Below are 21,813 nucleotides of genomic sequence, written 5' to 3'. Positions count from 1 at the left end.
CACAACCAGGACGTATGCAAACCCCCCCCCCCCCCCCCCCCAAAAAAAAAAAAAAAAAAAAAAAAAAAAAAAATCACGCACACATCAGAGAATACTTGTAATTACATTGTTACATTTTCCACTAACTAGCTTAGTGCAGCACAGTGCTTAAAATGTTTGTTCAGTGAAAGGTAGTCCAGTGGTCACCATATAGCACTAACTTAAGAAACTCACCAACAAGAACAGTACAGAACTGTAAGAAACATGTCACTATAAATAGATCAGATGAAATTACCTTCACCAGAAAGAAGAACAAAGAAAAATATATTTTAAAAAGTCAACTATAAATCAAAACTAATGAAAAAGTAACTGTCAAGGAATGTTGCAATGTGTAGGAAAGACATTACTATATTTAAGTTCTGAGCAGAATAACTCTGAGCACTACCAAGATTTTATTTCTCATGTAATTACTGTGTGATTTCTTATTTGTTATAATGTAACTGGCTAGATAAAAAATATACTCATAACGCTGTGGCAGGAGAAAACATACCTAAATGTTAAGTAAACATAGAAGCTTTCAGAGTCAGTGTCTCCTTCTTATGAAAGAAGAGATGAAGAGGATGGAACAGGGATTAAGGAAAAAGGACTGGTAAGGTTTGGGAAATGGGGAGAGTTCAGAGACATTGCCAAGAACCCAGAGTCAGGGGAGACTTACTGAATGAGATGAGAAGGAATGACTGACTGTTCAGCACTACACCAGACAATATTTGAAGACCTAAGAACTTAAAGGTGGAAGGTATGGTAATAAGCAAGACAAAGATTACTGGCAAAATAACATGCAAGAGTTAAGAAGGGTGGAAAGCTAAATGTATTATATGTGGTAGAGGTGGAGGGTGGAGAAAAATAGACAGGTCAGAAAATAAGAGATACTCACTGAAGCACCAAAGAAACTGGTATCGGCATGTGTATTCAAATACAGAGATATATAAACAGGCAGAATACGGTGCTGAGGACGGCAACACCTATATAAGACAACAAGTGTCTGGCACAGTTGTCACAATGGCTGCTTATCAAGATTTAAGTGAGTTTGAATGTGGTGTTATAGTCAGCAAACAAGTGATGGGACACAGCAACTCTGAGGTAATGATGATGAAATGGGGATTTTCCCATAAAACCATTTAAGTGTACTGTGAAATCAGGAGTCCAGTAAAACATCAAATCTCCATTGTCACTGTAGCCTACAAGAATGGGACCAATGATGACTGAAGAGAATCATTCAATGTGACAGAAGTGCAGTCCTTCCACAGACTGCTTCAGATTTCAATGCTGGAACATCAACAAGTGTCAGCGTGCAAACCATTCTACGAAACACCATCAATATGGGCTTTCAGAGCCGAAGGCCCACTTGTATACCCTTGATGACTGCATGACACAAAGCTTTGGCTCATCAACACCAACATTGGGCTGTTGATAACTGGAAACATCTTGCCTGGTTGGACGAGTCTCGTTTCAAATTGTATAAAGCGAATGGACATGTATGGGTGCAGAGACAATCTTGTGAGTCCATGAGCCATGCATGTTAGCAGGGGACTGTTCAAGCTGGTGGAGGCTCTGTAATGATGTGGCGAGTGTGCAGTTGGAGTGATATGGGACCTATGATACATCTAGATGCAATCCTGACAAGTGATGTATATGTAAGCATCCTGTCTGATCAACTGCATCCATTTATGTCTATTGTGAATTCTGATGGACTTGGTCAATTCAAACAGGACAATATGACACCTCACATGTGCGAAATTGCTATGGAGTGGCTCCAGGAATATTCTTCCAAGTTTAAATACTTCCGCTGGCCACCAAACTCCTCAGAAATGAACATTATTGAGCATATCTGTGATGCCTTGCAATGTGCTGTTCAGAACAGATCTCCACCCTCTCATACTCTTACAGATCTATGGACAGCCCTGCAGGGTTCATGGCATCAATTCCCTCCAGCACTACTTCACATATTAGTTGACTCCATACAACATCGTGTTGCGGCACTTCTGCATGATCACAGGTGCCTTACGTTATCATAGGCAGGTGTACCAGTTTCTTTGCCTCTTCAGTATACAAAACTAAAAGGGAGTGAAGAAAGGAATAGTTACTGAGAATTAAAGCTGAGACCAAAGAAATTAACATAAATTAAGCCCAGGTGAATGATGACAAACAAGGACACATTGTAACACCAGTTCCCTCCTGCGTAGTTCTGAGAAACTGCTGTTGGAGAGAAGACTCCAGATAGCATGTGTGGTGAATCAGCCACTGAGGTCACAACTATAATGTTGCAGACCATTCTCTGCTACAGGATAATGTGTGCCAACAGTATGCACCCTCTGTCTACACTCATTAAGCCTACCCAATAACTTGGTGATAGTCATACCAATGTAAAGGGCTGAATAGTGTTCAGATAACAGCTGGTACAAAACTTGCACTGTTTCACAAGTGGTTCTCCCTTTGATACTATATATTTTGCCAGCTACAGGGCTGGTATAGGTGGTGACTGTAGGGTGCATAGGACAAGTCTTACAATGGGGATGGTCACAGAGGTATGAGCCATAGGATAGGGGAATGGGTGCAGGAGCAGCATAGGGACTGACCAGAGAATTGCAGCAATTGAGTGGGGGGGGCGGGGGAGGTGGAGGTGGAGGGGGAGGGGTTGGGGGGGATGGGAGGGTGGTAGTGCCAGAAAGCTATTAGAGATATGGTGGGCAAAGTTTTCAAGAGAATGGACTTCATTTCAGGACAGAAATTTAGGAAGTCATGACCTTGTTGAAGTAGCTGCTTAATACATTCAAGGCCACAATAATAATGAGAGGTGTACTCCTCAGCTGTTTTTTGAGGGATCAGCAATATCAGGGTTGGATGTGATGACCCAGTAAATCTTCCTTTGAACTAGGCAGGTAGGGTAATTATACCCAGTGAAAGCCGAAGTGAGATGGGTGGTGTATTGCTGTAAAGAGTCTGCATGAAAAGAAATAAATTTTCCTCAAATCCCAAGTCTGCATGATAGAGAATGTTGGACATGCAAAGGATGGAAACACTCAAAATGTAAGTACTCCATATCGTTAGTAGGTTTAATGTGAACAGAAGTGTGTAGCTGACCCTTATTGAGAATGAGTCAACATCATGGGATTCAGAATAGGTCTACGTGAAATTTAATTGGGGAAATGTATTTAGAGATTCCAAGAATTTAAACAGGTCAGCCTCACAGTGAGTCCATATGACAAAGATATCATCAATGTATTTAAACCAAACAAGGGGATGAATGACATGAATTTCAGAAAAGTCCTAGTGAACTTGACACATACGGAGGAGCCATCCTGGTTCCCATGGCTGTACCCCTGATATGTTTTTATGTCTGCTTCTCAAACATAAAGTAGTTGATGGTAAGTATGAAGTTGATTAAGGTGAGTGGGAAGGACATCATAGTATTGGAATCAGGTGGGCATGGGTCAAGGTAATGTTCAGCAGCAGACCGACCATGTACATGGGATACGTTGGTATAGACGGAGGTGACATCAATGGTGAAAGTCAAGGTATGTAGTAGGAGTGGGATGGATGTAGATTACAGATCATCTAGGAAATGGCTCGTGTCTTTAATACAGAAGGAAAGTCTTCGTACTATAGGTTACAGGTGTTGATCTACTAAGGTATATATACATTCAGTGGGTGCTTTGAAACCAGCAATCATGGTTAGTTCTAGGAGGGGCCTGATGTTTTAGTGAGGAAATGTAGGGCAGTTTGTTTCATAGGGATGAGATCCTGGTGGCAGATGCAGTACATCAACATGTCTGAGAGCTGGTATAGACTCTTTCAAAAGGTAGCATTACTCCAATATTGTAAAACAGTGACTACTAAAGAAAGGATTCAAAAACAGAGACAATATATGCCTTTTTCTTTTCTATAATTCCACGATAAACTAAAGTTGTCTATTTTCAGATAAGAGGATTTTACAAAGGAATGGCCTTTCCAATCATATCAGCTGGTGTGCTGAATGCATTGTTTTTTGGATCTTATGGAAACACACTTAAAGTACTCGAACCTCAAGGTATTCAAGCTGAGGAGAAAACAAAAAAACCGAATGTTTGGAATTGGAATGTCTTTACTGCAGGCTGTATTGCAGGCCTGTTGCTGAGTGTTGTTAACTGCCCTATTGAAGTACTGAAAATAAAGCTTCAGTCCAAGACAGGTAATTTGTTTGTGAAAACTCATTGGTTTTAGAATGCATATGATTTTCTCTAGTGTTTAATTTAAATGATTTTAGTTTTTTAAAAGTTTTCTTACTAACCTCCCATGTTCCGTCTTAACCATACAAGAGACTATTTTCTTGATCAACATAAAGCTTTAGACAAACAATGGTATGACAAAAGAAAACACTCACAGTTTTATTCCACCCAAGATTTTCAGTTAGTATAATGATAAAGATTAGGCAAAAATCCAAATATTAATAACAAATTTATGATGTGTACAAATTTACATAGTGTATATAATTCTATCAGAGTTTACTACTGTTCATGTGTCTTGAAAATCTCTTCAGCCTCTGTTATGTAGAATAAATAGGATTTTCAGATCCCTACGGCCACATGCAAGCCTGTGAGGTGTCAGTATTCTTGTCCACATGAATAAATATTTGGTGCTGTGGATTTGAGATCTCAGGCAACGCATCAGGCCGTGGGGCATGCCTGGCTAATTTTGTGAATGCAGCACATGGCATGAAATTTTGCCTTTTATATACACTCCTGGAAATGGAAAAAAGAACAAATTGACACCGGTGTGTCAGACCCACCATACTTGCTCCGGACACTGCGAGAGGGCTGTACAAGCAATGATCACACGCACGGCACAGCGGACACACCAGGAACCGCGGTGTTGGCCGTCGAATGGCGCTAGCTGCGCAGCATTTGTGCACCGCCGCCGTCAGTGTCAGCCAGTTTGCCGTGGCATACGGAGCTCCATCGCAGTCTTTAACACTGGTAGCATGCCGCGACAGCGTGGACGTGAACCGTATGTGCAGTTGACGGACTTTGAGCGAGGGCGTATAGTGGGCATGCGGGAGGCCGGGTGGACGTACCGCCGAATTGCTCAACACGTGGGGCGTGAGGTCTCCACAGTACATCGATGTTGTCGCCAGTGGTCGGCGGAAGGTGCACGTGCCCGTCGACCTGGGACCGGACCGCAGCGACGCACGGATGCACGCCAAGACCATAGGATCCTACGCAGTGCCGTAGGGGACCGTACCGCCACTTCCCAGCAAATTAGGGACACTGTTGCTCCTGGGGTATCGGCGACGACCATTCGCAACTGTCTCCATGAAGCTGGGCTACGGTTCCGCACACCATTAGGCCGTCTTCCGCTCACGCCCCAACATCATGCAGCCCGCCTCCAGTGGTGTCGCGACAGGCGTGAATGGAGGGACGAATGGAGATGTGTCGTCTTCAGCGATGAGAGTCGCTTCTGCCTTGGTGCCAATGATGGTCGTATGCGTGTTTGGCGCCGTGCAGGTGAGCGCCACAAACAGGACTGCATACGACCGAGGCACACAGGGCCAACACGCGGCATCATGGTGTGGGGAGCGATCTCCTACACTGGCCGTACACCACTGGTGATCGTCGAGGGGACACTGAATAGTGCATGGTACATCCAAACCGTCATCGAACCCATCGTTCTACCATTCGTAGACCGGCAAGGGAACTTACTGTTCCAACAGGACAATGCACGTCCGCATGTATCCCGTGCCACCTAACGTGCTCTAGAAGGTGTAAGTCAACTACCCTGGCCAGCAAGATCTCCGGATCTGTCCCCCATTGAGCATGTTTGGGACTGGATGAAGCGTTGTCTCACGCGGTCTGCACGTCCAGCACGAATGCTGGTCCAACTGAGGCGGCAGGTGGAAATGGCATGGCAAGTCGTTCCACAGGACTACATCCAGCATCTCTACAATCGTCTCCATGGGAGAATAGCAGCCTGCATTGCTGCGAAAGGTGGATATACACTGTACTAGTGCCAACATTGTGCATGCTCTGTTGCCTGTGTCTATGTGCCTGTGGTTCTGTCAGTGTGATCATGTGATGTATCTGACCCCAGGAATGTGTCAATAAAGTTTCCCCTTCCTGGGACAATGAATTCACGGTGTTCTTATTTCAATTTCCAGGAGTGTATTTTATTTTGTGCACTGAAAAACTTTAATAGATGTTTGTGTAGCTATAGCTCAGAAATTTGTATAAAATATATAAATTTTTGTATTTCTCCTAAAACATTCTTATTGTCAAACATGACAGTTCTATTATACAATGACTTGAAAATTGATGAATAAATCTCATTTCACATTTATTTATGGGCAATAAAAGTCAAAACTGTTGTTTCAAAAGTTAGTGAAGTTGAAAGTTGTGTTGAATAAAATCAAATGGGATATAGTATGGTTATCAGATGTGCTTGTAACTTGAATAGTACATGAGTTACTGGAGGTCAAAGTGGCCAATTACTATCAATTGCGTCAGGCCATAAGTACTCCACAGTTACACGAGAAAATGGTAGCAGCATGCTTGTAAATATATTTATTCGTCTATGTATTTGTTTATATTCCAATATATACTATTCATGAAGAAATTGGTTAAATATTTACTGTATGTTAGAAAGCACAGAGACATTAGGCTCCTGGCCTAACTTTTGCTTCTTTTCTTTTGAAATATTTTTATTTAATTGTTTATGTATTTAATAATGTGTGTTAGAGCATGTTTATGGTCCAGCTGTAGGAATATTTATTTTATTTCAAGGATTTAAATGTAAATCCAGTATTTTGAATATGTTTCAATATGTTTGTGAGTGCATGTTGGCTTGGAGACATGGAGGAAGCACTCTTACCAAATCACAGCGCTTGTTACTAAGAGAGATATATGGAGGTTGGGGAGGAGCATCGTTTCTGGAGAGGACATGATACAGTGGGCAGGATGGCACAGGACATGGACAATATGGCACATGACACAGGAAGTGCTGGACACGACAGCAAGACAGATGTGGAGTTGGTGGAAAGACTTGGACAGTGGAGCAGTTTGCATGTGGTCACGAAAGATAGAAATATTTCAGAGTGCGGAGCTGTGCTCTTGTGTGATTTCCGTGGCTTCTGCAGTGAAGACGTAGTGTGCATTTAGAAGTGAACATCTTGCAAGCTATGTTGTTGTTCATAACTAATTACGTGCAGTAGGAATCTATTGTTTCCCTGTTATTCAACTCATATTTTATTTAATTGCTGGACCATCAACACCAATAATTGTTTTGCAGAAATATATCGCATTCTCAAAAGGACTTCTACTATCGTACTCATCATTTAAAGTCATTAAGATAGTACCTGCAGATTTTATTTAATTGCAATCTTTCATTTATAAATTTATATGTTACATTCATAATTCGCAATTAAAATAAAGACCAAATAGAATAAAACGCAGAACACACATTTTATTACAGAGAAATGGGGAATGGATGACATTCAGGTGCAGCCTTTGTTGCGAACAAGATAATTAATCAGAATTGTGAGTATTCGCGGAATTTCAAGCAGAAGAGCAAGACTATTTTTACAAAAAAATTAACAGAAGGTATCCCATATAAGTTATCAAAGTGTATGTGCTCACTTACAATAAGAGGTAGAAGACCTCTGCCAGAAGTTATAGAAGATGAAAAATGACAGCAAGTCCACTATGAGCTGATAACAAGTGTTTTAATTGGAAATAGAACAAAAACTAAAGAAACATCTTCAATGGGATATTTTGGATATGATACTAGAAATGATAAATGTCATATATCAGTCGAATACAGTAACAAGAACAACATTTCCACCTGTAACTCTTTTTTTCTAGAAGAAAGTAAATAGAAAGACGACCTGACAAGAGCTAAATTGAATAAAACAGCTATATTTTATGAAAATTGTACATGATGTAATGGTCAGAAACAACTTCAGACATTAAACTGATGGCAGCCAACTAAATGCAGAATAAATGTGATACAGAGCTGCAAAGACACACTAACCAGGTAGGAAATCATAAATGTAGATTATTAGTGGTCACTTAAGAATAGGGAGAAATATGAGGTAAAATTAATCATGAAGTGGCATACTGGTACCTTAAGAAATGAAGATTATACAGACAAAGACAAAAGAGACAATTATGTTAGGCAAACTGTACAAAGTGTTTCATGTATGATGTAGATAAAAGAATAGAAAATCTTGAAAGGGGAAAGGCAACTCTTAAGCAAAAAAATAAAAGTTTCAAGCAAACAATAATATGAGGGTAAATAAAAGAGTATGGGCAATTTTTTAAATTCAGCTTTTCATTGGGAAAGGAACACTGCCAGTAATATCAGATTTATACATACTCCCCCTCAACTTGTATGTATTTGGTCCATCTCTTCCTAATTCTGTCATGGAAGAAGCTTTATGGTGTCATGCATATCCACTCTTGCACCACCTCCACAATCTCATCATCTGATGAAAACTTGAATTCGTCTTGGTGTTACTTCCCCAGACCAAAAAGATGAAAATCACTTGCAGCTAGATCAGTACTGGACAGTGTGCCAGCAGCTCTAAACCAAACTTTGAATGACCCTGGGTTGTTTTACTATATGTATGAGGGTGTCCATTATCCTGAAGCAAAATCACACTTTCTGTAAGCCTCCGTCTCCTGTTTGTTGTGATTTTGTGTTTAAGATATCACAGTAGCTGTCATTATTTACTATTTGACCTTTAGGAGTGTAATGAATCAGCAGTGGACCTTTCATATTCCAAAACATTGTCATCAACTTTCCTGCAGAAGCTTGGCTGCTGAACTTCCTTTCTGTAGGTGAATATAGATGTTTTCACATCTACTCTGTGATTCAGCTGTTACTGTGTGATCTGTGTTAGTGATACATACCAGCAGCTTGAGGATATTAATATACTTTCCATTTTGATCTCCAAGACTTTGTCAACAGAGCTGTATTTATTTTCTTATACTGAGAGAAATATTATTTCCTCTGCCTTATACAGTATTTCAAAAATAAACATTCTTCATGAATGTAAGATATTAGTTCCTCAAAATATAATACCTTTCTTGTACATCAGCATCTCTTTGGCTCATTTCAATATACCTTTGTTGTTACAATGTAATTTCTTGGGTATTCTGTGCTGCTCCAGGGTGGAATAGCGATACACGGAATACTTATTACTATGTCCAATTTGGTGTTTCATATCACTAAATTGCCCTTCCACTTTCTTATCACAAAATACTCCATTCCCCTCACATGAGACAAATGCTCTTGTTGTCATATGGTACATCTACATGGCACACTTAATATGATATGTTTGTAATGTTCAGACTTCATCTGCGAGTAATAACACTTTCTGCTACATCTGCTTACACACATTTACACAAAGCATAGACAGTTTAAAAAATGATTCTTTTGATATTCATTCCTGATTTTACTTCTGACAAAGAGATTAGACTCTGCGCACAATATACTTTCCCTGTACTATAGCTTCCTAGTTTTCATCAGAAATATTTGAAAGTTAATGAAAAATTTGTAGAGGTGAAAGTAGTGTACTAAAATCATTGACAATTTGTTGCTTGACCGTAACAGACATTTATGGTAGTCTGTTATTTTTATTATTAGTGTTTATGACTAGTAGATGTTGAAAACTGGCTCTTTGACAACTTAATGGTTACAGCAGCAAGATTTTTTTCAACTTAAAGGAGCACACTTTCTCGTATGAGCTTCAATAATAAAAATAAACCATGCTTAGGCCTACAGGCTATAATTACAAGAAATAATCTTCAAAACCATTGAACTTTCATAAGTGGCATAACAGGTTCTGGCCACTATATAGGGCCAACCAAAAAACGTTTACAGACTGACATGGCACTTCGCATATACAACATGGATCAGAAATTGCATAGCAATTGAGGGCCGCAAATGCCATCCAGGGCTACTAAATGCCATTGTTGTTATTTAGTTACATGCTACAAATGGATGTCCACTACAGGAGATGCTCAGAGTTTTGTCCAGATGCATCGACACACGCCTGACATTGGTACTGCATTGAACAGCACACTCTCTCATAAATATCTGGTGTATCTCAAATATATCCTGCTGCCACAACAGTCCTACCCACTAGGTCCTCTGGTGATGTAAGAAGTGTTTCATACACAAGGCCCTTCAGGCACCTTCACAGGAAAAAATGGACTGGGGACAGATTGGGTGATTGTCATTGCCATGCAAGTGGCCCGCAAAGGACGAATCCTTTGGCCAGGAAAGGTTGCCTGGAGATGTGACCTCACTTGTCTGCTGAAATGCATGGGAACTCAGTCATGCTGAAACTGAATGTGTAACAAATAGGCATGGCTTTCAGCATGTTTGTCAAAACCTCTTGCAGAAATATGAGATACATGCAACCATCAAGTTGATCTGGGAGACTGGATGGCCCAGTTAAATGGTCTCCAGTGGTGCCAGCCCACACATTATCAGTAAATTTACATTGTGAGGCATTCATACATAAAGCATGTGGGTTTACATCCACCGACGTATGCAGGTTGCGAACATTCATCACACCTTTGAGTGAGTGCAAATGCAACCTCATTGGTGAAGAGGACACTTGCGGTGAAGTTTCAGTCTACAGCAGATGCCTGCAGAAACCACCAAGAAAACCACATGTGCTTGTTTGTAGTCCCCCAGTAGCAATGCCTGGATGCTTTGGAAATGAAATGGATGCAGCCCCTTCTCATGTATAATATGCCATACAGATGGTTGGATGATATCGGTGGCACAGAAAATTAGGTACTTGTTAACAGCATATGCTGCACCATTTCTTCCCCCGCAAATGTCTGTGTTGTTCATTGGTGACCAGCATCCAGCTGGTGGACATGCAATGAGCCACTTTTGCCCAACTGGTGTTGAAAGGTGGTTGGCCGCACCATGAATCAAATGCCTCTCAGCTATTTAGTGGTACATGTAGATAGTCATGTAACTTCCAACACTTCTGTGGTGTGAATGACGATGGTCTCCATGCACTTCACCAATGTTTGTATAATAATGCCTTCTCGTGACCGAAGAGCCCTCTCATGGAGTTTGTGAAGCCTTATTCCTACGTGATTACTGATCCTTGTTGTATGCCCGATGTATGATTTAGGTTTGTAAATGGTTTTTTGAACCACCCTGTGTAGTTTCACAAAAGGTTTTATTTTGACTTAAAGTCAGTTTATTGAAATTACATTCTGAAGACTTGTAAATCTTTAAAGTTTTCACGTAACTCCTGTATTAATTTATTATTTTAAATTTGCCTTTTTTATCTGCACTACCTCAGTTACCCAATTTCAGACTTTTTGATATCTTTATTACCTTCTTCTTTACTTTAATCCCCTATTATTTTACAAATCAGGCTACCTTTATTTTGCACAATATCAGAGTAGGTCTAAAAAATTAAATGTTTCATTACTTTTTGAAGTAACATATTATTTTCTCCGCATTGCTCAGGCATACTCTTTTCACATCCAGTTTCCTTCTTTTCCCTTCAGAGATGATGTACCTAAATCATCCCCAAATTTATCTCCCCTAATACCTCATCACAGGTTTATGTCGTCTCTTCTTGGTACACCGACCCTGTCTGCTCTATTTCGTACCATACTACATAAAACAAAGTACACACCTCTATATGAAACCAAACCATTCTTCTACATCTGCATTCACCTCTATACTCTTCAAACAACCATGAGGTACATATTAGAGGGTACATCTCACTGTACCAGTTATTAGGGTTTCTTCCTGGTCCAGTCACATATGGAGTGCGAGAAAAATGATTGTTTGAATGTGTCTGTGTGTGCAGTAATTATTCTAATCTTATCCTCTCAATCCATATGTGAACAACACTTAAGGGATTGAAGTATATTCCTACAATTGTCATTTAAAACTCATTCTTGAAACTTCATTAATAGACTTTCTTGGGATAATTTACATCTGTCTTTAAGAGTCTTCCAGTTCAGTTTCTTCAGTATATCTGTGACACTCTCCTACAGATCATATAAACCTGTGATCATTTATGCTGCTCTTCTCTGTACGTATTCAATACCCACTATTAGTCCTATTTCGTATGGGTCCCGCACTCTTGAGCAATAATCTAGAATTGGTTGTGCAAGTGATTTGTAAGCAATCTTCTTTGTACACTGATTTCCCTTCCCCAGTATTCTACCAATAAACCAAAGTCTACCACCTGCCTTACCCAGAACTGAATCCATGTGATCATTCCATTTCATATCACTACAAAGCGGTACCCCGAGGTATTTGTATGAGTTGGCTGATTCCAACAGTGACTCATCGATATCATAGTCATAGGATACCATAGTTTTTTGTTTTGTGAAGTGTAAAAATTTCGCATTTCTGAGCATTTAGAGCAAGTTGCAAATCTCTGCACCAGGCTGAAATCTTATCAAATCTGACTGAATATATATGCAGCTTCTGTCACTTAGTACTTCATTGTACATAACTTCATCATCTGCGAAATGTTACTATTAATATTGTCTGCAAGGTCATTAATGTACAACGTGAACAGTAAGGGTCCCAGCACACTTCCCTGGGACACACCTAAAGTTATGTCAACATCTCATTATGACTCTTGCTGGCTTTCTAACAATAAAACGACGAAAGGATGTGGGCCCTCAGCTACATACCCTCCGACTCAGAGTTGCAATACGAAAAGTTTTGGCTGGTTTCATTGTCTAGGGGCTGGGATACATAGTTGCTGCATTACAGGCCAAATACTGCTGAGTCTACAGTATATGATAAGAATACACACATGAATCGAATGGTCGAAGGTTTCTTTCACTCGGCAATTGTGAATTATGAATGTAACGTATAAATTTATAAATGAAAGATTGCAATTAAATAAAATCTGCAGGTACTATCTTCTTCTTCTTCTTCTTCTTCAGTAGCTCTACAGCCCTTGGTGAGCCTTGGCTTCTTCAACAATCTTCCTCCACACTTCTCGGTTATTTGCTGCTCTTTTCCACTCCTGGACTCCCATATTGCTGATATCCATTATTACCTCATCGATCCATCTTCTTCTAGGTCTCCCTTTTCGCCTAACTGAATGGATCATACCTTTCATCATTTTCTTTGGAATTCTATCCTCTGCCATTCTCTCCAAGTGTCCTAGCCATCGTATTCGCTGTGATTTAACAAATTTTACTATGTCCCTGCCTTGTATTAACTCCTATAATTCAGCATTGTAGCGTATTCTCCAGCCTTCTTCCTCCCTTATTGGCCCATAGATTTTGCGTAGTATTTTCCGCTCAATGCTTCTTAGAGCATTTTTATCATGTTCTGTCAACGTCCATACCTCTGAGCCATATGTGATAACTAGGCGGACTAGGGAATTATATATTAGCAATTTAGTTTTTCTTGTAACAAGGCTACTTTTGAAAAGCTGCATATTTGCAAAGTAAGCTCTGTTTCCTGCTTGTATTCTTTCCCTTATAGCCTTTCCAATACTGTTATCATTTGTTATTAGGGCTCCCAAGTAGTTAAAAGAGGACACTCCATTGAAGCATTTCCCATTGATGTTCAGGTTTTTAGGGGTTCTTCTGGCCTCAGATTGTGACATTACCATATATTTTGTTTTGTTTACATTTACTATGAGGACAATTTTTAAGGCTTCTGTTTCCATTGCCCGGTATGTTTCTAGGAGTGTATTGGTATTTCTTCCTACTATAGCAATGTCATCATCGTATGCACATATCTGGGTAGCTTTCATAAATATGGTGCCTCTTTTGTTGATTTTATTTACTGCACTATGCAGGGCAATGTTGAATAGGACAGTGGAGAGACTATCCCCTTGCTTCACACCTTTATTAAAGTCAAAGCTTTCACTTGTTCTGCTAAGGACCTTTACTTTTGCTCTCGTCTCTGTCATTGTCATTCTGATTAGTCTTATTAATTTAGCACATATACCAACTTCTTTTAGTATTCTGTATAGTTCTTGCCGATTTATGCTGTCAAAGGCTTGTTTGAAATCGATGAATAAGAAATGCAGATCTATACCATATTCATAGAATTTTTCCATCATTTGCCTTATCACAAATATTTGATCAGTTGTTCCTCTGCCCAGTCGAAAGCCACACTGATATTCCCCTAGTATGCCTTCTGCACACTTCCGTATCCTTTCGTTTAATATACTTGTGAAGATCTTATAAGCTGTACTTAGGAGTGTTACACCTCTATAGTTTTCACATGCTGTTCTGTCCCCTTTCTTATAAATGGGGACTATTATTCCAATTTTCCAATTATCTGGCATAGTTTCTGTTTCCCATACATCTGATATTAATGTGTGCAGTTCCTTTATTACAGCCTCACCACTAGTTTTTATTAATTCAGCAATTATGCTGTCTTCCCCAGGGGCTCGATTGTTTTTTGACTTGTGCACAGCCTGGGAGACCTCTTGTAGTGTTGGTTTTCTTGCCTCATTGGTTTCATTGTCTACTTCCAGCTCCACTCTTCCCTCCTGTGCAGCTGTCTCTTCATCTTCTAGGCTGGTGCTTAGTGTATCTTTGAAATACTCTGCACATCTTCCCACTATCTGTTCTTCCTCCCTTATCATTTTCCCATCTTTACTGGAACAGGCCATTGTTTTTGGTTGGAATCTATTCTTCGTTTTGCCTATGGCATGATAGAACTTTCTTATTTCACTCTGTTCCTTTAGTTCTTCTAGTTCTTGAAATTTCTTCTTATTCCACTCTCTTTTCTTTCTCTTGCACAGTCTGTTAGCTCTTCTCCTTAATTCTCTATATTGTTCCACATTATTTCTGGTTTCTCTCTGTAGCATTTTTGTTCTTGCCCTGTTCTTTTCCTCTATTGCTGACCTGCAATCTTCATCAAACCACTCCTGGGTTCTTCTGTTCTTTCTTATGCCTATTATTTCCTCTGCAGCATCCTTAATGGCTTTTTCAAACCTGTTCCACCTTTCATCTACTCCTACTGTGGTCTCTTCATTGTTCAACTTTTTGCTTAGCGTTACTTGGTATTTTTTTACTTCATCAGGGATGTTCAGTTTGTCTGTATTCCATTTCATCATCTTTCCCATTCTGTTGCCATTTGTTAGTGACAGTTTCTCTCTCAAGACTGATTTTATCAGAAAGTGGTCTGAATCACAGTTTGGTCCTCTGCAGCTCCGTACATCCGTAACTGACGTGGAGTGGCGTGCAATCACTAAAATATGATCAATCTGATTGACTACTCCATTGGCTGCAGACTTCCAAGTTCCCAGATGGATCCTTTTATGTGGAAAGCAGGCACTTTTAATAATCATATTATTCCTTGCTGCGAATTGGCATAATAAGTCTCCATTCTCATTGTTTTCTTCATGTAGTGAATATTTTCCAGAAACTCCATACAGATGTTCATTCCTCCCTATTTTTGCATTAAAATCTCCTATTACTAGCATCAGGTCATATTTAGGTACTGCATCGTATACTTTTTCCAAGTCTTCGTAGAACTGTTCTTTAATTATATCCTCTTTTTCCTCTGTTGGTGCATGTGCATTAACTATTGATATATTCCTAAATTTACCTTTTAGTCTGAGTCTGCACATCCTTTCATTTATGGGTTCAAATTCTAGAAGGCTTTTCCTAACTTCCCTAGTTATTATAAACCCTGTTCCAAGTTGGCCTGTTCTTTCTTCTGGTCCACTATATACCAATGAGTACTCAGGTTTATCTATCTGCCCATTCCCCTGCCATCTTATTTCCTGTAGCCCTACAATATCATATTTGAATTTTAAAATTTCATTGGCTATTTCTTTCATCTTTCCAGGCTGAAGCATTGTCCTCACATTCCATGATGCTACTGTTAGATCCTTTATCTGTTTCCTTTGCCAGGGTCGTGATACATGCTTTCCATCCAGTTTCCGAGGCTTCTGTTGAATTTCCGTAATATTCTTTTTTTTACAGTATGGGGTTATTAGCCCCATGCCCAACCCCCAACCTGGAGGGCCAGGATTTGTATGAGGTTTACTCCTCTAGGGAAGCTGGCTTCACTACGCCTCTAGAGCCCTCCCTGCCCTATGTTGTGGGACACACTTTGTCTGGCTCCTCTGTCGGGACCAGTCCGGCTTGGGAGACCCTGCCAGTAGCTATGCTACCGCCGGCATAGCTCTCGACTTCACCGAAGCACGCAAACCCTCCCGCCCGGCACTGAAGGTGCCTACTATAAGGCGGTGTCCCCTGAGAGGGCAGGTACTATCTTAATGACTTTAAATGATGAGTACGATAGTAGAAGTCCTTTTGAGAATGCGATATATTTCTGCAAAACAATTATTGGTGTTGATGGTCCAGCAATTAAATAAAATATGAGTTGAATAACAGGGAAACAATAGATTCCTACTGCACGTAATTAGTTATGAACAACAACATAGCTTGCAAGATGTTCACTTCTAAATGCACACTACGTCTTCACTGCAGAAGCCACGGAAATCACACAAGAGCACAGCTCCGCACTCTGAAATATTTCTATCTTTCGTGACCACATGCAAACTGCTCCACTGTCCAAGTCTTTCCACCAACTCCACATCTGTCTTGCTGTCGTGTCCAGCACTTCCTGTGTCATGTGCCATATTGTCCATGTCCTGTGCCATCCTGCCCACTGTATCATGTCCTCTCCAGAAACGATGCTCCTCCCCAACCTCCATATATCTCTCTTAGTAACAAGCGCTGTGATTGGCAAGAGTGCTTCCTCCATGTCTCCAAGCCAACATGCACTCACAAACATATTGAAACATATTCAAAATACTGGATTTACATTTAAATCCTTGAAATAAAATAAATATTCCTACAGCTGGACCATAAACATGCTCTAACACACATTATTAAATACATAAACAATTAAATAAAAATATTTCAAAAGAAAAGAAGCAAAAGTTAGGCCAGGAGCCTAATGTCTCTGTGCTTTCTAACATACAGTAAATATTTAACCAATTTCTTCATGAATAGTATATATTGGAATATAAACAAATACATAGACGAATAAATATATTTACAAGCATGCTGCTACCATTTTTTCGTGTAACTGTGGAGTACTTATGGCCTGACGCAATTGATAGTAATTGGCCGCTTTGACCTCCAGTAACTCATGTACTATTCAAGTTACATGCCTGTAATTCATGCCAATTTAGGTTTACACTAGTAGCTTTCTAAAGACACATCGATCGACGAAATCGGATGAAGCATTTAAATTTTGGAAATTCATTGCTGGATGTTACTTGTATAATTTACCGTCAGAGACTAAACTTTAAACTAATAAAGGTATTGAAAATGTGATTACACTATCAGAATCGTCATGCAAATAATAGTAATGTACATGTTTCTTTTTGAGGTCTCATCATTCATCTGGCTACTATTAATTTCTATACAAACTGTGAAATGTGTGCCATGATGGTTTCACAAAGTCAGCCATCCTTGGCACTTTCAGCATACAAATCTCTTTCATTGACAATGGAATTCTCAGCTATGTGGCTGGACCATGCGCTGGGGCTACCCCTCTCGCCCAGCTAACGTCCGCCACCGCATGTTTGCTGCTGGGCCCCGGCTGGCCGAGTGGCCACACCAACTTAGAATATTTTCAGGGCACCACAATTTGCCTGTTACCTCACTCTCTCCAGCCAAGATTCTGCATCCTCCTTACCAAAAAGTCCTCAGTCCAATCACAAAATTTCACTTGATACCCCATATGATCTTACTTTTGACAATAAATGTAGGTATACTACTAAGTCAGATACTTTTTGTAAATTGAGAAATACTTTATCTACCTGGCTGCCTTGATTCAAAGCTTTCAGTATGTCCTGTGAGAAAAGTGTGAGGTGAGATTCACATGATTGGTGTTTTCAGAACCCATGTTGGTTGGAATTCTGTTCAAAATGTCTCATTATGATTGAACTCAGAATGTGTTCTAAGATTCTACAACAGACTGATATCAAGGATGTTGAAGGGTGTCTTTATGGATCACTTTCACTACCCTTTTTGTAGATTGGTGTGACCTGTGCTTTTTTGCAAGAACTAGGCATGGTGTTTTGAATAATGGATCTATGATAGATTATAGTTACAAGAGGGGCTAACTAGGCCACAAATGCAGTATAGAATCTGGCAAGGATTTCAACAGGCCCTGGAGCTTTTTTTCAGTTTTAATGATTTCAGCTGTTTCTCAACACCACTGGCACTAATACTTGTTTCATTCATTTTTTTAGTGGTACGAGGGTTAAATTGGGGCAGTTCTCCTGGTTTTCCTTTGTAGAGAAGCATTCAGAAGTAAAGTTAAGCATTTCAGTTTCTGCTCTGCTACCCTCAATTTCAGTTCCTGTCTCTTTCGCTAGGGACTAGGCATTAACTTTGGTGCTACTGAAATCCTTTACATAAGACCAGAATCTCTTTGGGTTTCATGAAATATCATTTGAAAATATTCTGCTACAGTAATCATTGAAGGCATCATGGATTGCTTGGTTTTACACCTGTTGTGCATTAATCTCGGTTTCCTTAGAAGTTTCTTTACAGTGACTGTATACAATGGAGGTTCCCTCCCATTATGAACTGTACTGCTGGTTGCAGTTCCTCTACATATTCCTGCCCTGTGTTGAAAATTTCAAGTTCCTCATTGAGATATGATACCACTGATATTTTATCTAATTTATTGAACATACATATCTTTTTGTGCATTTTAGTTGTCCTTGCACTCTGGTAATAATTGTTGCCACAACCACGTCATGGTCACCAATACCAGTTTCAGTGTGGAAATCCTCAAAGAGGTAAGGACTGGTTGTTGCCAATAGATCCAATATATTTCCATATTGAGTGGGGTTCCTAACTACCTGTTCTAGGTACTCACATGCAGTATCTCTTTCTACCTTGGTAGATTTGAGTTCCTTGTCTACTGCCACAAATACATTGTCTCCATTTCCCATTCACCTGTCCTTTCGATATACACTCAAATTTTCCCCAAAAATCTCACTGCTACCAATTTCAGGTTTTAGCCAGATTTCTGTTCCTAGTATTATATGAAGTCCACTGATTTTCATGAGTGCTTCAATCTATGGCACTTTGTCGTGAATGCTTTGGCACTTTACCATTAGGACATTAGGACCCGTGGGAGGCATTTTTTCCGATCATACACTGATGCTTCTGGGTTTTCTACAACTATCATTATCTGGATTGGATGGAGGGTCTCCTAACCTAAAAAACCTTTATGTGCACCCCACACACAGTCACCTACCTGAGTAGCAGCCCCTGTTGTCTATTGCACACCTGACCCATTTAGGGGGGCCCTAAAGTTCTCAACCCTATGGCCCATGTCCAGGAAGTTGCAGCCTAGCTCATCACAGAACCTTTGAAGTCTCTGGTTCAGTCCTTCCACTCAACTCAGAACCAGAAGATCATGATGAGTTCTGAGATAGTGCTGCAAATCGTGAGCTTCATTGAAACTCCATGTGAAAGGCTTGTCTTCTCAGTCTTCTCTGCCATTCAATGCAATGATCCACGTGTGACCCCAGAGCACAGTCGCTCCAAAGTGCCCTACAATTTGCAGGTGGTTACACTGTATCACTCAGTGGCTGACAGAATAGCCTCTTCAATGTGTTGAATGAGGTCCCCTGGCTTACACACTGTGTGCACCTTCTGTCCCTTCCTGTTCCTTGCTGCCATTTCCCTGAGGGGTACCATCATTCGCCATACGTTTGAACTGCTGACAGTTAATAGACCCATACCCTTTTGTACTTGCCTCCTCTTGACACCAGACAAAAATAGTTTCCCCAAAACAGGTGAAGTGAGGCCAACTCAATGAAAAACAACACCTCAAACTTTACAGTTAGGGCAATTGATCTAACATACAACACCCTGAGTCCTCCATGGTCTGCCACCATTCTGTACAGTCAAGTGGATGAGTAATGGCAGATCCTGTACTCTCTGCAGAAGAGACAGGATACTATTTGAAGTAGCTCTGGTACCAGTATCATAGATATACTGCTCTCGGGAGGTCTTCCAACACACTGATTTGCCGTGACTGCCAATCATCTGATAGTAGTCAAGGTGATTTCCAGCTGCTTATGATTGTCAACTAACCCATTCTGTGTTCGAGAACAGTTTTCACACTGGGGTTGCATTTTGGCTGGTGTGATGCATTACAAGGAAGTGAACAAAGTAATCCCACTGATTATCTCTTAATTTGTTGAACTATAAAATTGCTAATGCCCTATGAGAATTAAAACAAATACACAAGATGAGAATACTATTAAGGTTACAGAAAAATTACTAGTTTCCTAAAACATTTTGAGGTTAATTACAGTTGTTAGCAAACTCAAAAATGCAGTTAATGTATGATGAATGCAGATGATGTATTCAGCTGTTTTGAGGTTAACTACAGTAGTTAGCAAACTCAAAAACAGAGTTAATTTGCAATGAATACAGGTGATATATTGGGCTACTCCTCTTCAAGGGAAAACTAGATGCAACACAATATGTTTGTTAGAGTATCTGTTACATTATCTGAATTACAAATGCCAATTTGCTACAAATTACATTATGCACAAGACAATGGTAGCTTCCAATAGTTCTAAAAAATTCACATTTATCTTCATTGATTTTTAACACAACTGATATGCTGTTTCTTCACTTTCGCATTCTTCAAAAACAATTGTTGAAAATGATGAGGAAAAATCTGAATGACAAGCTTTGTCTTTGCAGTGGGTGGAAATGTGTGAGGGAAATGCTGATGTAATTGGCACTTGGTGCTACCAGAAAAAAACTGCAACATTTAGTTTCACTATGCAGTTTTGACATTACCACTGCTAGGTCATTGGCATTGGCAGAAATGAAAAGAACAAATCTGATATTTGACGAAACCGAATGACAAACCTATCAGACACCTTTTATTGTGGCATTTAACATGCAGTTACCATTGTAAGCAAAGTGACTATTGCCAAATGTGAACGTGCATTGTTTTCCTTTCAGTTCTTGCTCTAAGGGGGATAGGCAGGCTGCTAGCATGTTAATGTACAAAGTATCTAATAATAAATCAATATGATTACCTCTCGGCGTACCCTGAAATGATAAATGTCCTGCCCACTATGCTTCCCGCCCCTCCTACCGTGGTATTATGCCGTCCACCAAACCTACACAATATACTCGTCCATCCTTACACAACCCCTGCTCCCAGTCCCTTACCTCATGGCTCATACCTCTGTAACAGACTTAGATGCAAGACCTGTCCCATACATCCTCCTACCACCTACTCCAGTCTCCTCACTAACATCACCTATCCAATCAAAGGCAGGGCTACCTGTGAAACCAGTCATGTGATTTACCAGCTAAGCTGCAACCACTGTGCTGCATTCTATGTAGGCATGACAACCAACAAGCTGTCTGTCCACATGAACTGCCACCGACAAACTGTGGTCAAAAAACAAGTGGACCACCCTGTTGCTGAACATGCTGCCAAATATGATATCCCTCATCTCAATGACTGCTTCACAGCCTGTGCCATTTGGATCCTTCCCACCAACACCAGATTTTCTGAATTGTGCAGGTGGGAGCTTTCCCTGCAATATATCCTAGGTTTCCATAACCCTCCTGGCCTCAACCTTCATTAGTCACTGCCCTCATCCATCCTGCCTCCTCCCTGTTCCCATTCCAGCACTACACAGCCGTCATTTCACCACCACACCCAGTCTTTTAATTTCTTTTTATTTTTCTTCATTCCGCTACTTACCTCCTCCCCCCTCCGCACCTTCACTCCTGCCCTCCATCTAAA

General features: G+C 40.2%; 1 protein-coding gene across 4 annotated transcripts in view; it reads left to right on the top strand.

Moving 5' to 3' along the window:
- The window catches only part of LOC126471372 (solute carrier family 25 member 45-like), a 101,387-nt gene that overhangs the window by 65,501 nt on the left and 14,073 nt on the right, over positions 1 to 21,813 (top strand). For all 4 annotated transcript variants that reach the window (XM_050099502.1, XM_050099497.1, XM_050099516.1 and 1 more), the window contains one exon: positions 3,958 to 4,207. In XM_050099502.1, coding sequence (XP_049955459.1) covers positions 3,958 to 4,207 — 250 coding nt within the window. The remainder of the gene's footprint in view (positions 1 to 3,957; positions 4,208 to 21,813) is intronic.

This window comes from Schistocerca serialis, chromosome 1, assembly GCF_023864345.2.
Source record: "Schistocerca serialis cubense isolate TAMUIC-IGC-003099 chromosome 1, iqSchSeri2.2, whole genome shotgun sequence".
In the NCBI taxonomy this organism is placed as follows: Eukaryota; Metazoa; Arthropoda; class Insecta; order Orthoptera; family Acrididae; genus Schistocerca; species Schistocerca serialis.
The sequence above is the reverse complement of the archived record's forward strand: the minus strand, read 5'-3'. Positions and strand labels throughout refer to the sequence as shown.